This window comes from Oryza glaberrima, chromosome 5 (genome assembly GCF_000147395.1).
Source record: "Oryza glaberrima chromosome 5, OglaRS2, whole genome shotgun sequence".
NCBI classification, from domain to species: Eukaryota; Viridiplantae; Streptophyta; class Magnoliopsida; order Poales; family Poaceae; genus Oryza; species Oryza glaberrima.
The window spans coordinates 3,560,299-3,577,382 of NC_068330.1; the positions used below are offsets into that span (position 1 = coordinate 3,560,299).

At 43.9% G+C, this 17,084-nt stretch overlaps 1 protein-coding gene across 1 annotated transcript; it reads left to right on the forward strand.

The window, feature by feature from the left end:
- Positions 1 to 6,722: 6,722 nt before the first annotated feature.
- On the forward strand, positions 6,723 to 8,876 carry LOC127774577 (universal stress protein PHOS32-like). The gene is made up of 4 exons (XM_052300843.1): positions 6,723 to 7,004; positions 7,551 to 7,660; positions 7,782 to 7,900; positions 8,534 to 8,876. Exons 1-4 carry the CDS (start codon positions 6,761 to 6,763, stop codon positions 8,670 to 8,672), a joined length of 612 nt encoding a protein of 203 aa, XP_052156803.1. The 5' UTR covers positions 6,723 to 6,760; the 3' UTR covers positions 8,673 to 8,876.
- The last annotated feature ends 8,208 nt before the right edge of the window (positions 8,877 to 17,084 follow it).

Below are 17,084 nucleotides of genomic sequence, written 5' to 3' on the forward strand. Positions count from 1 at the left end.
AGATGTGTTTAGTTTCACGTTAAAATTATAAGTTTGAAGAGATTAAAACGATGTAACGGAAAAGTTGAAAGTTTGAAGAAAAAAAAAGTTAAAATCTAAACATGGTCTTTTCTACACACACAAACTTCTAACTTTTTCATCAAATCGTTTCAATAACTTCCCTTTACCGCGTAATTAATTTAACACATATTCAACCTTAGTCTTAGTGTACTTTTACGATAAACAAAATACTCCCTCCGTTTTGAAATGTTTCACACCGCTGACTTTTTAACACATGTTTGATCGTTCGTCTTATTCAAAAACTTTTGTGAAATATGTAAAATTATATACCTACATAAAAATATATTTAACAATGAATCAAATGATAGGAAAAGAATTAATAATTACTTAATTTTTTTAATAAGATGAACGGTCAAATATGTTTAAAAAAGTCAACGGCGTCAATCATTTCGAAACGGAGGGAGTAACAAACTAAACTTATATAAAGTTAGATAAAAATATAGTCCACTCTATAACATGTGGATCGAGTTGTGGTAGGAAAAAAACAAACACTTTCTAAAATTATGACTTACCTAAGATTTTATGTGATAAATTTAGTTACCAATCAAACATGCCCTAAATATCAACATAAAAAAGTTGAAAAATAGATTAATACGATGATGTAAAATAATACCACACGATTTAGCAAAAGTGATTAACAAACCATTCGATAAACCAAGGTTAAAATCAAAGATCCAAGATGAGCAGGGAGCAAGAGGCCGGGGAGGGTGACCACGTTGTGAGCTGACAGTGGCACGTGAAGTTTCCATGATTTGCACCGACTATTCTAGCACACACGTGTCCCGACTCCCAAAGCGCCCGTCTCCAATTGACCTAACTTGACCAGCCCATTTCTCCCACTGGCCCAATACGATATTTACTCAATTAGGCCCACACTCTCTTCACGTCTAGGCCTCGATTTGAAAGCCCACGAAACCCGGTCCATTCACGTGAAAAGGAATAAGTTCACCGGAGGTTCCCCAATTTAACAGCGATATTTTTTTTAGATCAAAGGCTTTCCGCCCAGCTTTACTAACAAAGCATAACAGAGTTCATTATAGACTGGAACCGAAAAAGAAAAAAGAAAAGAGACTTTCTCCGGTACTTAAAAATCACGTTAACCGTTGATTAGGTACAATCCAATGGTTTACGATACAAGGTACCCATAGAAAGGTACTTAAAAAAGGTGGGCCAGGTAAAAAATAGAGATTAAGTGGGAGGGTATATAGGTAATTTTGTCCCATGGTATTATATCATTCTATCAGATATGAAAAGGAAATGACCGTAACATATATAAGTTCTTCGATTCTTCTCGAATTTGTTTCGTTACGAAGTTTCTAATATGGATTACATGAAATTGTGAACAATTATGGATTTATTTTGTTATGAAAATTGATCTACACAGAACGGGGAATGTCATATTATTTGAAGTTTTGGTAGCTCATTCATGGATTAATTAAGACGTGGTCGACACCGGCATGCTCAGGTCATCCAAAAGATAGAGAAGAAAAATGCCTTCAAAATACTAGCAGATGTGATACTGTGAATGACCATAGATTTATGTGATATTCCTATCTCCTAATAAGTAACTATTATAATGTCCCTGCAAAAAAAAAGTAATAATGTAAGCAACAACAGCGAGAGATGAGAATTAGTGAGCGAAAGTAATACGAGAGCAACAGTTAATAGAGTAGGGGCTAGCGGCAAACAATCAGGAAGAAGTTAGAAGTTGTTAGAACTGGAAACAATTACTAAATTACCCATCGTCGTGTTTTTTCTATTTCTAAATTCACCTTTAGCAATCAACGGTTGATATTCAATAGTTTGAAAGGTACGCTGAGTACCTCCCAAGTACCTTAAAAGATCTCGAAAGAAAAAGGGGAGGTAGTAGAGTTGGGGTTTCCAACTGAAGATGAGATCAACAGATAACTGACAAAAGATCACCCTAACACCTTCCAGGAAAAAGAAACTTTAGAAAACAACAACGCATCGCCTGGATCCAAACGAAACTGCTGTCTACTCTGTACTCCTAATGCATCTTCTTCCTTGAACAGGTCCCGAGCATCAGCTTGTTCCTTTCTCGTCCAACTCCTTGATTCTGGCACGCAGCAAGTCCTTGAAGTGCTCCACCTCTCCAGTAGACTTCTGCGCCACCAAAGGACTCCACTGTTGCAATAACATCACCACCTTATGAGCAATCATAGTAATGCTTGAAAGACATCTATCTATTATATACTAAAAGTCCATTAAACTTCCTATAAGCGCTCCTAAGCCGCCACGTGTCCTCCTACAAACGCTCCAAAGATGCCAAGTGGCAGTCTAAAAATCTAACCGTTGATTTTCCTTTAAATTGGTGGGTCCAATATTTTCAACCAATAGATCAAATAAAAAAAAATAAAATCCTCCTCTCCACACCGGTCCCCACCTCCTCTACGTTCCCCTCCTCCTCCAGTTGGTACGTAACGTACCTACTCCCTCTCTCCCCACATATCCTCTTCCCTTTCCTAATCTTCAATCTATCTATTATCTATTATCTATCTATTATCTACTAAAAATCCATTAAACTTCCAATAAACACTCCTAAGCCGCCACATAGCACCTCTAAAAGCACTCCTAAGTCGTTATGTGGCGCTTTAAAAAATTTTAGAATGCAGTGGACCCATATTTATAACCATTAGATCTATTATAAAAAAATACAATTAAATTTATCTCAAAAACTCGCATTGTATGTGCACGTATAGGTATAAAAAACAAGTACGTCCATACTTTGATACGTACGTAAAACGTTGGGCCCACATCATTCTTTTTTTTTCTTTCTCACTTATTAGATGGAAACCAATCTGTCTATATTTATCGTCTCACTTTCCCAAAAAAAAAACTTAATTACCTATGTCATATACTATGGACAAAACGATAAATCAAAAAAAATATCAATATATTAATAGTAAAATCAGAAAGAAATACTAATAAGAAAAATCATAAACGCCAGCACTTATTGTTGTCAATAATCTTTGAACTACGATTTTGTTAAAAATAATACCACACAGAAATAAGTAGGAGGCAAAAATTATAATTATTTTCATCACCTCCTCTTTTTGTCCATTCCTGTCCTTCAATGCAGGGTGTAGTGTTTACTATGCCATCGTAAATATCGCAGTCATATGCATATGGTTGAGTTAAAATGGTGTCAGTAAAAGACTAATGTAGACAATGTATATAAAGTGACATTCTTACTAATGTAATCCTTTGTGGGTGTGCCTATAATGAACTAAGTGTTAAAATGGTGCCATAGGATGGTCTTTAGGTGCACTTCTACGTCAATGTGGGACCCATGTTTCAGGGCATTACATAAGAAAGCTTTTGTAGTTATCGACTTCATCCGTTAGAGAGATATTTATGTCTATTTTTAACGGTGCTATCGTATTATCCGGTAGAAGTGGTATGTTTAGACTATTTATACATAGATGTGGAAATAAGTGATGGACATCGAGTTAAGCAGTGTTAATGATTTTTTAGTGTATTAATAATATACAATGCAGTTTCATTTATTAAAAATGAACATAGCTTTTAAAACTATAACAATAGGAGAGTTTATATATGACCACGATAAAATGATTTTTATTTAAATATGAGAGATATTCTTATTCTTATATTTAGTAGTATATGAAAATATACCATCTATTTTACGGCAAATATATTTCTTTTTTATTGGAAGATAATTTACATTCCCTTACAGTGTATATAATGATATATGATTTATTTTACTATTCTTTTTCTTGAACAACAAAAATAAGATGTCAGTGTATCTATGCGGCCTTTATTTCCAGTTTATATTTTGAAAATGTTTTCTAATTTATATTCCACCCTTATAGTGTTTAAAATACAACCTACGATACATGTCCGCGCGAATACGTGGGCTACCTTCCTTGTTTATCATTAAAGACGAAATCATTCCAAGCCAGATGGCCCAGCAAACAGCAGGAAAAAAACAAATGTAAGGCACATTGTTCTTTGTGCCAGGGTCTTTCAGTTTCTCAATCATCTCAGCTCTTGTCCTGGGAACATTGCTCCATCCCAAAATGTCTCTCAAGCAGCACCAAAGAAATCTAGCCGAAGCGCACTTAAAAAACAGATGATCCACTGATTCAACTTCCACGCAAAGTTTACAGAGTTGGCTTCCAGGCCATTCATTTTTTTCAGCTGCTGCGCCGTCTGAATTCTCCCTCTCAGAACTAACCACATGAAAATCTTTATTTTAAGAGGAACTGGGGCTTTCCAAAACCCCATCATCCTACTATCTCTCACACCTCTAAAGGTCATCTCTCTATAAGTGATTTAGCTGAAAAGACACCAGATTTAGTTAGCTTCCATCTCAGTTTATCTCTCCCCTCCTTCAATTGAATTTCCTGTAGCTGTTCCTGCAACTCTATCCTCTCTTCTACTTCAACCTCAGAACAGCGATATTTTTTTAAGATCCCTTAACCACAAAACTAGAAATTTCTGTGTACCCCTAAACTCACATAAACCGTGCACTCAAGGTCCTATGGCAGTATATATTGGTGGTTTCGCTGACGTGACATCCTAGTCAGAAAAAATTAAAAAAAGTACATGTGGCCCACTGCACTTTTTTTTCTTCTCCTTCTCTTCTCTTCTCTTTTCTCTCTTCTCTCTTCTCTTCTTCAGTGAGGGAGGCCGGTGGCGGGCAGAGCTATGGATGGAGGAATGGCGGACGGAGTGCGGCGTCGCCTCGAGCGCCGCGACAGGAGGAGGTAAAGGGGAGGCAGTTGGCGGGAAATAGGGGAGGGGAGAGGCGCAACGACAAGGACGGTGCGGCGACGGGAGACGGGGGGGGGGGGGGGCGGCGACGGGGATGGCGAGGCAGTGGGGGACGGGGCGCGTGGCGGGGGTTCGCTCCGTGCGCGCCGCATCACCGGGTGCGCGACGACTGGTGGGTGTGGGCGGCCGCCCTCCTCCGGCTTCGCCCCCTACTCCCCGCTCATCTCCAACTCCTCCCGCCGCGCCAGCGCCCACCGAGGCACCAACCTTCTCACAGCCGCCGCGGGGGTGGGGGAGGAAGCCGCCATCGCGTGCCCTAGCTGCGCCAAACCGTTCCCCTCCGAGCTGGCGGTGTCGGACCACCTCGTCAGCTACCTCGTGGCGGCGGGGGAGCCCGTCTCGCGCGGCCGCTTACCTGGTGGTGAAGAAGCCTGCCCGCTCCCGTGCCCTCACTGAAAAGAGAAGAGAGAAAAGAGAATAGAAGGAGAAGAAAAAAAATGTGCAGCTTACATGTGGGCCCCATGTACTTTTTAAAAATATTTTGCTGACTAGGATGCCACGTCAGCGAAACCACCCATATATACTGCCATAGAACCTTGAGTGCACGATTTGTGTGAGTTTAGAGGTACATAGAAATTTTTGGTTTTGTGGTTAAGGGACCTTAAAAAATCTCGCTGTTAAGTTGAGGGACCTCCGGTGAACTTATTCCACGTGAAAATGCCGGGATGGTAATATTGATAATTGAGCCCACAATATTCTGTTTTTTTTAAAACAATCTTTTAGACGCGCGCACATCACACTTAATTACACACACCTAGGTTTACAAATACGACCATAACTGCTCGGGTTTAGAAACTATCGATAAATTGGCCAAGTTCAAAAAAGAATTCAAAATTTAGTAAATTTTGTTCAAGTTTCACTGTTTTTGTCCCCCCAAAAAAAACACTAGGGAGCGGTTTTCGTTGACGAATTGCACTTGTATGAACCGTTCTCACTCAAGCACGCTGGTTTTTGCTTTGCGGCGAGCCGCCGGTGGTATTGCTCCTAGCTAGGCCCTAGCTAGTTAATCTTCTTTTCCAGCGGATTGTGTCGATCGAATTCAATTCGAATCTCATCTCACCCCTACATAGTGGATCATGTACGTATCACGTACTCATCTCCTACACATCATCTCCAATTAATCTAATTCAGATTTTCTCAGAAAGCTCAGCCATTACATCATCCAATTGCATATTTGCATTCTCATCTCCATGAAAAGATCGAATCCGGTTCCTTCGGCCAACTCATGTCCCTTCTTCTCCACGTCGTGGCCGACGCCGCAAAAGCTACTCCACGCCTTTAATTTTTTTAAAATGTTTGACCGTTTATTTTATTCATAAAATTTAAGTAATTATTAATTCTTTTCCTATCATTTGATGTATTGTTAAATATACTTTTATGTATACATATAGTTTTACACATTTCACAAAAAATTTTGAATAAGGTGAACGGTTAAACATGCTAAAAAAAATCTAACGGCGTCAAACATTTTGTAAATGAGGGAGTAATTTTCAGCTGTTTGATCTCAATTGCCAATTAATTAGTTGACCTCTTCGCTTATCCTCTACACCCGTCTCGATCTTTCGCTCAATTCCGCTTTAATTTGGTGACATGGCGATCGATCGAGCGAGCGCGCCGCCGGTTCGCCGCCGCGTCGCCGCGGAACTAGAAACGCCGGCGCCGGGAGGGAATCCGGTAAAGCCGTAAATTAAAGGTGAGTGCATGCATGGAATCTTGGAAAATTGGAATCAAAGCTAAGCTAGCTAAGCTAGGAGAGATTGTGCGAATCATCTAGCTCAAAATTAATCTCTCTCTCTCTATATATATAGCTTCATGGCTGGGCGATCGAGCTGCAACGACACCTGCAGGCTAGCTAGCTAACAACCAGCTGAGAGGTTAATTAATTATGATTTGTATGAGAGATCGATCGAGAAGAGGAGTGGCGAGGGAGAGGATGGCGGCGGTGAGCGTGGGCGGCGGCGGGAGGAACATCGGGGTGGCGATGGACTTCTCGGCGTGCAGCAAGGCGGCGCTGCGGTGGGCGGCGGCGAGCATGGCACGCCCCGGCGACCGGCTGGTGCTTGTCCACGTCAAGGCCTCGTTCCAGTACGAGCAGGGCGTCGCCCACCTCTGGGAGCAGCAAGGCTCACGTAAGCTTACTGCTACCTCTGTCCTATACTACCTCCGTCCTAAATATGGGTAACCGTGGATATCCGCGTCCAGCATTTACCTGTATATTTTATTTGAAAAAGAATTATAATTTTTTTTTAAAAAATAATATTTATATTTTATTATCTAATAACAATAAAAATACAAATTAAGAATTTTTTAAATAAGACGAACGGTCAAACGCCATGAACAGGGTAAAACTGTACTTATTTTGAGACGGAAGGAGTATCATAAATTGCTCTAATTTTTTCATAGCTATTTTTTAAAACATTTGATTAAGTTTATATATAAAAAAAATACTAACATATGAAACAAACATATCACTAAAACATATTTAATGGAACTAATTTAGTGCTATAGATATAGCAACATATTTTTTTTATAAACTTAGTTAAATCTAATAATTAATTAGAAACAAATTTAAAACGACTTTGTAATACCAAACGGAGAGAGAGCAGAGAGAGGGAGTATTTAATTTCTTTCTTCTAGCGCGTGCTAATGGCGATTCCTCACCGGCCGGACTGCAGCGATGATCCCGCTGGTGGAGCTGGCCGACCCGCGGGTGAGCAGGATCTACGGCGTCGCGCCGGACGCGGAGACGATCGGAATCCTCACCAGCGCCGCCAACCAGAAAGGGGTATATATACTGAATGGTTTACTGTTCGATCGTCTGTTAATCCTTGTGTGGTAGTAGTATATATTGAATGCCCATTGGTGATCGATCGATGATCACTGGAGAAATGAATGGATGGATGCAGGTGGAGGTGGTGGCGAAGGTGTACTGGGGCGAGCCGGCGAAGAAGCTGACGGAGGCGGCGCAGGGGATTCCCCTGCACTGGCTCGTCGTCGGGAACAGAGGCCTCGGCGCCGTCAAGAGGCAAGCACATCCATACATCTCTATCTCTCTCTCTTCTCTATGGTGATGTTTGTTTCTATTAAAGAGAAGATAAAATTAGGACATAAAAAATAAAAAAATATAGCGTATAATTAATTGAGTTTTAGTTATTATACATTTTAAAAATAAATTCATCTAATATTTTAAATCAATTTTTTTATATAAAAAGTTTTCAACTAGAGTATTTAGCAAGTTAAAAGGAGTGTTAGCGGAAACTTAATTAGGAAAGAATGGGACATATATCTGTCATGAGTATCAATCATCTCGGGATAGTACCTACTCCTTCCGTTTCTAAATATTCGACGCCGTTAACTTTTTAAAATATGTTTGACCGTTTATCTTATTTAAAAATCTTAAGTAATTATTAATTCTTTTCCTATCATTTGATTAATTGTTAAATATACTTATATATATACATATAGTTTCACATATTTCACAAAAGCTTTTGAATAAGACGAACGGTTAAACATGTGCTAAAATATTAACAATGTCAAATATTTAGAAATGGAGGGAGTACTACTAAAGTACTAATACGTAGCCGATCGGTAAGTTCAATTACACGGTGAGGAATTTGTTTAATTTGTTTGGTTAATTTGTTGCTTGATATATATGTAGGGTTCTGATGGGGAGCGTGAGCACGTACGTCGCCAACCACGCCACCTGCCCCGTCACCGTCGTCAGGGAGAACCTGCCGCCTCCGCCGCCGCCGCCGCAGCCACCGCAGCCCGTCGCAACGGCGGCGAGCTACTACTGATGACTCATCAGCTGCGATTCCCCACGTATATATGTCTCGGCCAGCTGTAAAGTCGCTTGCTGTGTGACTGGGACTGTCTCTGCTTGTGCATAGTAAAAAAAAATCATCGCAAAAAAAAAGGATGCCTGTACTTTTATAATAATTTTGTAAAGTAAGATGTTGTACTATCTTCGTTCTAAATTATAAAAATATATAGTGTTACGAAGGAAATATCTATTCCGGTTTTAAGTTTTTATATTTTGGAAGGGATGGATAGTTATGTGTGAAAGTGTTGGATCGGTCAGTCGTTGAACAAAATTTTCTAGTGTGTGTGATGGTGCAGCTGTAGATATACACGAATCTATCATTCGGTTTAAATTCTGATATCCATAATTAAACGATGTGCGTGCTTATAATCGGTGTACAAGCTAGAAGATGCTTTCAGCTTTCTCTATCCTAAGAAAGTGAAAAATACTTCTATTAATAGTAATAGTAATACTTCTATTACTATTACCTACGAAAGTACAGAGTATATAGACTTTTGTGTCTTTGAGATGGATTCAGGCTCATCCGAACAAGGTCATTTACCCGTTCCATCATTTCGTTTATGTTTACGTTTGTAAACTTTTACAACTTAGGTTTATAGTTAATTTTATGTTTTTCATCGTAGTTTATTTTATATAATTTGCTTTATAATCACTAACATCGTGTACATAAAAATTTACTATAAGCTATTTTTAAGTTAATAATAAATGGACACGACCATAAATTATTTTTAAAGCTAGTAAAAATTTGATAGATGTAATTACAATACAATCATGATGCAATTACATTATAACTTAAATGTAACTTGTATCTAACTTTCAAAAATTTCTCCGTAACATGCTATTTCGGTGAAACGGAGGTCGTGGGAACGAATCCTCTCCTCACATATGTGCGTGCAGTAATTTTTTTTCCTTCTTCACTTGTACAAATCTTAAAACAAATCTAACGATTCAAAATTATGTGAAAATTACATGCGAGTTATATTGTAGTTACATGTAAATTATATTGTAATTGCATGACTGTAATTACACTATGATTGTACTGTAATTGTATATGTCAAACTTTTAGAAGAAAATGTGTGGACAAATATACAGCAAAATTAAAAGCGTATGCATAAGTGAGTATGATAATCCGCAGATCAACCCTACATATGACGGGCTGAATTCTGACCTACGTGTTATACGGCCCAATCAGATGAGCTTCGACTTAGGAATAAGTTCACCGGAGGTCCCCCAACTTAACAACGAGATTTTTTGAGGTCCCTTAACCACAAAATCAGAAATGTGTACCCCTAGACTCTCACAAACCGTACACCGGAGGTCCCTCGACAGTATTTTTGCCCGGTTTTGCTGATGTGGCATTCTAGTCAGGAAAAAGAATTATAAAAAGTATGTGGGTTCCACATGTCAGCTGCACACCTTTTTTTTCCTTCTCTTTTCTTCTCCTTATCCTCTCTTTTCTCCACGTCGGGCTGGCCGGACAGTATCCAGAAGAACCAGGCCAATGCCGACGACGGGCGAGCGTGGCGGCAGGCCCGCGCGGCAGCGGAGCGGTTGCGGGCTAAAGGTGAAGCAGAGGCGGGCATCGAAGTAGAGTGTGGGCGAGTAGACGCGGGAGAGCGGCGCGGTGGAGACGACGCCGGGCTGCGGGCGGAGCACGGCGAGCGGCGGGGGAGCTCCAGGTCGCTCGGTGCGCGCCGCATCACCGGGGGCGCGACGACTGGTGGGTGTGGGCGGCCACCCTCCTCCGGCTTTGCCCTCTACTCCTTGCACATCTCCACCTCTTGCCGGAGGCAGGCGTGCGCGGACTGGGCGGCGATGATGACGACTCGCCCTCCTCCTCTCCCCGTCTCCCGCCGGCCTCCTCTCTCACTTCTCCTGCCGATGCGGTCGGCCGGCTCTCCTCTCTCTCCCGCCGGCGCGCTGCAGGTCGACGGAGACATCGGCGATGGCCCATAGCCCCTGCTCAATGGTGTGAGCTTTGGACACGATGCTTGGGAAGAACTCCATCCACTTGTTCTGCAATGGCAATGAACCAATCAATCAGCAATGAGGCATACGTATATATGAACGAATTCATTCATGGGCAAGATGGAAAATGCTTGTGGCGTGGAACAGCTTGATTACTGTGTCCATGAACACGTCGGCGAGGGCGACGGTGCTCATGAGCATGAGGCCGGACTCGCGTGACCCCTCGACATTGATGCTGGGGGCGCGCAGTGCCGGAGCCAGGACTCGAACCCTGTGGGGTCAAGATTGATACATAACATAGTGAAAATAATTACTAAATCAGAGTTCCATTCTACAGTTACAGAGCTCCTCTCTACGGATTTTCATCCCTTGATAGCGGTTCATGATGGTATCAATAGTGATATTTTGAAAAACATCACTTTCAACATAGGTAATCATGCAATGATATAAGAAAGTATCGCCTATTCTATTGCGCAAATCAGACTTGATGTACTTCATAGAAGAAAAATCTATGAAGTACATCGAGTCTTGAGAAGTTGAGGTGTTTGATTTGGTTGTCCATAGCTTGCCAAATTTATCCATTTGTAAAAGGGCCTAGAAAAAAAGTTGAACACCGAGGAAGGGCTTGGTGTCAATAGTTTTAAGAAAGGAGAGGTAAATATTAATGGTGAGCGTGCTCAACGGGAGTCGAATCCGGGCCGATGGGGTGCATGCCAGCGACCCCCGCCACTGCGCTACGAGCTCATCTCGTAAAAGGGCCTAGAAAATATGAGATGCGATTTGTGCTCAGAAGAATGTCATACAACTAAAATTTCATCTTATTTTGAAGATAGACTAGATGGGGAATAAATTGGGGAAAATATACTTCCAGTCAAAAAGATCGGAGAAATTATACTTACCAAATCAAGTGACTGGATTGGTGGGTGATTAGCGAAGCTGCTCAGGAGATGAGAACAAGATGTGAGACCTAGATTGGGCTGCTAGCCATGCGCTGGTGCCTGGTGCTGCTGGCTTGTTGCCGTACCAGCTGCTGCCGCCGCTCGATGAGAACTTGAGAAGCTGATTTTAGCAAAAGCTAAAACGATTCATTTTCTTGCTGCTGCTGCTAGGCTATACTAGTTTACTGATGGAAATAACATACTTGGAAACATTGATCATTTCATCAATTTAAATGCCTAATGCTTAGCCGCACGATCAGCATGTGTTGGATGACAAGATGCTTGCATACAACAACCTCTGCTGATCGAGTCAATCACCTGAAGACTTGGTTCTCACATGAAGAGAGAACGTGCGCTTGTGGCCGTTTGGCGGCTGCATTTCTCACGGAGCCGATCCAGCTTTGACGCGGAGGAGCAACGGATTGAGCGTGGGCTGCCGTTCAGTGTTAGCTCTATATAGGAGTCAAGGAGACGTCTTTGAAGGACACAGAACACAATAGCCATCTACTCTGAAATTCCTCGACTGCCATCGTGTTGCGTCGCCGTCGATCCAAGCCGGCCGTGGTGCTCGTCGTGCAACGAGCATTCCGGCGAGCGGTGTCTCCGAGCCTTCGCTGCATTCGCACCTGCACGGGGGCGGTGTAAAGGTTTCTGGGCAGCGTATTTCTACGCGGCCGCTCGACATCATCGATTGACTGCACTGCTTCAACTCGCTGATCTCCGTCGATCCATTCAGTGAGTGAATTCTTTCGTTTACAAAGGAAAGGAACCAGTGCATTTCTAATCTAGTTTTGTTCGTACCTGAGTTTTGTATATGCATGGTACTGTTCATCTAGATTAAAATATTGCGGCTAGATTACCATTGTGATTAGCCTAATGACCTACTTGGCTTGGTTATTTATGCCTTGTTTGATATCTAGCATGATAGAATTTATGAGTTTTTCTTGTCCTATCATGTCGCAAGTAGGTTATGCTTGCTGTATATGCTTTCAAATAATAATGCTTGGAATAAAATTAATGGCTAAGTATGCATTATTTCCAACATTTACTACTCCACTTTACTACTTCTCCTTGACTCCTTGTGACCAGAGGCTTGGAACGGTGGGACCTGTGGGGTCAGCTGGTGGGACCTGTGGGGTCAAGCTTATATTTTATATATGGGGTCTCACTGTACCGATGAAAGCTGTGGGGTCAGATGACCCCACAGATTTAATGTACATCCGCCACTGTCCAAGAGCCCCGGCGGTGGCGTGTCCGGCGGCGATGCCCGCGTGACCCTCAACGTCGACACCTATGACAACATCTTCTCCAAGCCCGGCGGCTCGTACCGCGCCCCCAGTGGCGGATGTACATTAAATCTGTGGGGTCATCTGACCCCACAGCTTTCATCGGTACAGTGAGACCCCATATATAAAATATAAGCTTGACCCCACAGGTCCCACCAGCTGACCCCACAGGTCCCACCGTTCCAAGCCTCTGGTCACAAGGAGTCAAGGAGAAGTAGTAAAGTGGAGTAGTAAACTAGTACAGCCTAGCAGCAGCAGCAAGAAAATGAATCGTTTTAGCTTTTGCTAAAATCAGCTTCTCAAGTTCTCATCGAGCGGCGGCAGCAACTGGTACGGCAACAAGCCAGCAGCACCAGGCACCAGCGCATGGCTAGCAGCCCAATCTAGGTCTCACATCTTGTTCTCATCTCCTGAGCAGCTTCGCTAATCACCCACCAATGCAGTCACTTGATTTGGTAAGTATAATTTCTCCAATCTTTTTGACTGGAAGTATATTTTCCCCAATTTACTCCCCATCTAGTCTATCTTCAAAATAAGATGAAATTTTAGTTGTATGACATTCTTCTGAGCACAAATCGCATCTCATATTTTCTAGGCCCTTTTACGAGATGCGCTCATAGCGCAGTGGCGGGGGTCCCTGGCATGCACCCCGTCGGCCCGGGTTCGACTCTCGTTGAGCACGCTCACCAGGAATATTTACCTCTCCTTTCTTAAAACCATTGACACCAAGCCCTTCCTCGGTGTTCAACCTTTTTTCTAGGCCCTTTTACAAATGGATAAATTTGGCAAGCTATGGACAACCAAATCAAACACCTCAACTTCTCAAGACTCGATGTACTTCATAGCTTTTTCTTCTATGAAGTACATCAAGTCTTATTTGCGCAATAGAATAGGCGATACTTTCTTATATCATTGCATGATTACCTATGTTGAAAGTGATGTTTTTCAAAATATCACTACTGATACCATCATGAACCGCTATCAAGGGATGAAAATCCGTAAAGAGGAGCTCTGTAACTGTAGAATGGAACTCTGATTTAGTAATTATTTTCACTATGTTACTTGAAGCCATTGTTATGTATCAATCTTGACCCCACAGGGTTTGAGTCCTGGCTTCGCCACTGCTCTTGGACCAGATGTGTTCGCCTGCCTAAGTGAGGCGGATCAGCTCGTCTCCCCGACGAGCCACCGTTGAGGAGGTCAAGGTCCAGCACGGCCAGCACAGCCGGGCTCGTCTCCCCCTTCTCCCGTCGGCGCGGCCGACGGCCTCTCCCCTTTCTCCCGCCGACGCCCCCACCTCTCGTCTCGGTGCGCCTCCTCTCCTCCTCTCCCGCCGCCTTTGTCGCGCCGACCGCCTCCTCTCCCGCAGACGCCGTCGCGCCAGCGGCCTCTCTCCCCCTCTCTCGCCGTCGGCCTTCTCGCTCGCCGCTTGCCCCCGCCGTCCCCTGCTCCGCCCGCGCCCGGAGCCACCGCTTGCCGCCGCCGCCGCACTCGCCGACGCCTCCCTCGCAGTCGCGCTCGCCCGCCGCTTGCCCTCGCAGCCGCTCCCGCCAACGTCGCTGCTCCGCCTGCCTCTGCCCGTGCCTGGAGAGAAAAAGAGAACAACAATAAAATGTGGGTCACTTACATGTGGGCCCCACATATTTATTTTTATTATTTGCGCTGACTAGGATGCCACGTCAGTGAAACCAGCCCACTATACTGCCTTGGACCTCCTTTGAACGGTTTTGTATAGTTCAGGGGTGAAGATTTCTTATTTGTAGTTAAGGGACCTTAAAAAATCTTGCTGTTAAGTTGAGGGACCTCCGATGAACTTATTCCTTCGACTTATGAGTGCATCTGGCTGGGCCGAATCAAAGTAATATAAGGAATAGGTTCATCTGAGGTCCCTTAACTTGTCAACGAATCCAATTTTTGTCCTTCAATCAAAAAAATATATACAGCGGGTCCCTTAACTGCTAAAACCGGTGCAAAATATGTCCCAAGACGATTTGGACGGCATTTTAAGCTGACATGGCGCCTACGTGGCTAATTTGACTCGGTCCTCATCTGGCGTGGCATTGACGTGGTGCTTATTTGATTTGGAAAATAATAAAAACTGTGGCTCCCACATGCCAGCTACACCAAAAAGATTAATTAAAAATGGTGGGGCCCACATGGGCCTCACATGTCATTCTCACCCCTCCTCTTCTTCATCCTCTCTCTGCATCTCCCCTCTCTTCTTCTCTCTTCCTGTCGAGGATTCGTGGACTACCCAGACATGCCGGCATCGAACCTAGAGGTGTCTTCGTTCCTTGGGCTACCTTCCTGACCCCATCATCCGACTTCACCATCGCCGTTGGCTGTTGCTATTGGGGAGGCGGCTGCTGGCGGTAGGCCGAGGAATAGAGACACCTCTAGGTTCAACGCCGGCGGTGATGGCGACGATGGATCTAGGTAGTCTACGAATCCTGGACAGGGAGAGAGAAGAGAGGGGAGATGCAGAGAGATGAGGAAGAATAGGAGAGGGGTGAATGACATGTGGAGACGACGTGGGCCACACCATTTTTAATTAATTTTTTTGGTGTAAGTGACATGTAGGACACATTTTTTTTTATTTTTCAAATCAAATTAAGGGAAACCTGTTGTATTTGTTTTCGGTTGAAGGATGAAAATCGGATTTGTTGACAAGTTAAGGGACCTACAATGAACTTATTCCGTAATCTAATGACCAGGTACACAATGTCTCGGCCCGGCCCAACACTGTCAGCCTGTAACCGCGGCGTCGTCTCCTCCCCGTTCTTCTGCTCGACGCGGCGCCGCGGCGGCAGCGACGGCAGATGGTTCCCGGCTTCAGCTCGGCGTCCGGCGGCGGCAGCACGGAGGTCGTCTCGCGACGGGTTCCGATTGTTTTGAGCCGGTGTTGTCTGAGGAGAGGGGGCTCTTCTTCTTCTTCCACTGGTGGACTCCCCGAAGCCTCCTTCCCCTGACGCCCGCCAGGTGTTCGACCTTATGGCGCCGAAGCGAAGCGGGCGCGCGCCCATCCAACTAGCGTCCAGAACTTGGCGGCGCCAGCGTGTGTGGCGGAGGCTTCGAGCACCGCGAAAGCACTTCCCTTTCTCCTCCCGTGGGGGTGGTCGCGCTGGTCGAGCGTGGCGTCTGTCAGTCTGTGCCGTTGTCCGTCGATGGGATCCTTCAGCTCAAGGCCGGGGATGCACGTCGGAGTTTTTTTTTTTGGCAGCTGAGTGCTCACTGCAGAGACCAAGCACCAATTCACCAATTTAAGTGCAACCGGAATAAGTCTGTCACTTGACAACTCGCCAATCCATTGACCCCAAGCTCAACCTCAAGCTCACTTCTGGCCATGGGTTCACAGCGAGTTCCAGTGTTCCACAGATTAGGCAACTGATCTGCTGCTATTCTACACTGCTTGCTAGGCAGTGAGTGAGTGAGTGAGATGAAGATTGGCGCATGTTTAGATGACATTTGGCCACGCAAGCATGATGAGGGTTGCGGAATTCACAATGAAACCGGGCTGATGGATGGGAGCTGCCTCTGTGTGAAACTCAACATGGTTTTCGACGAAATGTCAGATGCCTACGCAGCTCTGCCGAACTCGATTGTCTCCTTACATGCCGCTGATTGAGCCGTCCTAGGAGCAGGCACGCACCACAGGTTGGTAAATGCTTCAGCTTTTCTTTTTTCCCTTCCTGCACTGCACACTGTCAACTCTCCATGCATTGCATTGCAAGCGATAGATCGTCATGCAGGAGCCTGCCTCATCTTCTGCTATGAATGTTCTCAAGTCAATTGGTTAATCATCGGCATCCCGGGAAGCATAGCTTTACCGGCAGATTCCTGAAAGGAGATGGACTTTTTACAGGAAAGGTTATCCACACGCATCTGATTGGTTGCATGGGAAAAAGTGAGACTGATGAGCTATATCCTATGCACATGGTTAAGGTTAGCGTCCACGGATTTGTCGTACAAACTACCCTACTGCACTGCATCCCTGCTCGCCATTGCAGAGGTTAGCCGATCTTTACTCAAATTATTAATCATTCCATATTGAAAACAAAGTTATGAATAAATAAAGGGAAGACAAAATGGTTATGTTGGGGCCTAGATAGCTGTCTGGAAGAACCCCGGCGAAGTTTAATTTAATGACTGGAAGTCGAATAATTGGAGAAATTAGAGCAAGATTCAGAGGAATGT

Excerpts from the sequence above, each read along its gene's own strand:
- LOC127774577 (XM_052300843.1), top strand. The coding sequence starts at position 6,761 with ATGATTTGTATGAGAGATCGATCGAGAAGAGGAGTGGCGAGGGAGAGG. Across the intron at positions 7,005-7,550 it reads CTGGGAGCAGCAAGGCTCAC|CGATGATCCCGCTGGTGGAG; the intron begins GTAAGCTTACTG and ends GCCGGACTGCAG. Across the intron at positions 7,901-8,533 it reads GGCCTCGGCGCCGTCAAGAG|GGTTCTGATGGGGAGCGTGA; the intron begins GCAAGCACATCC and ends ATATATATGTAG.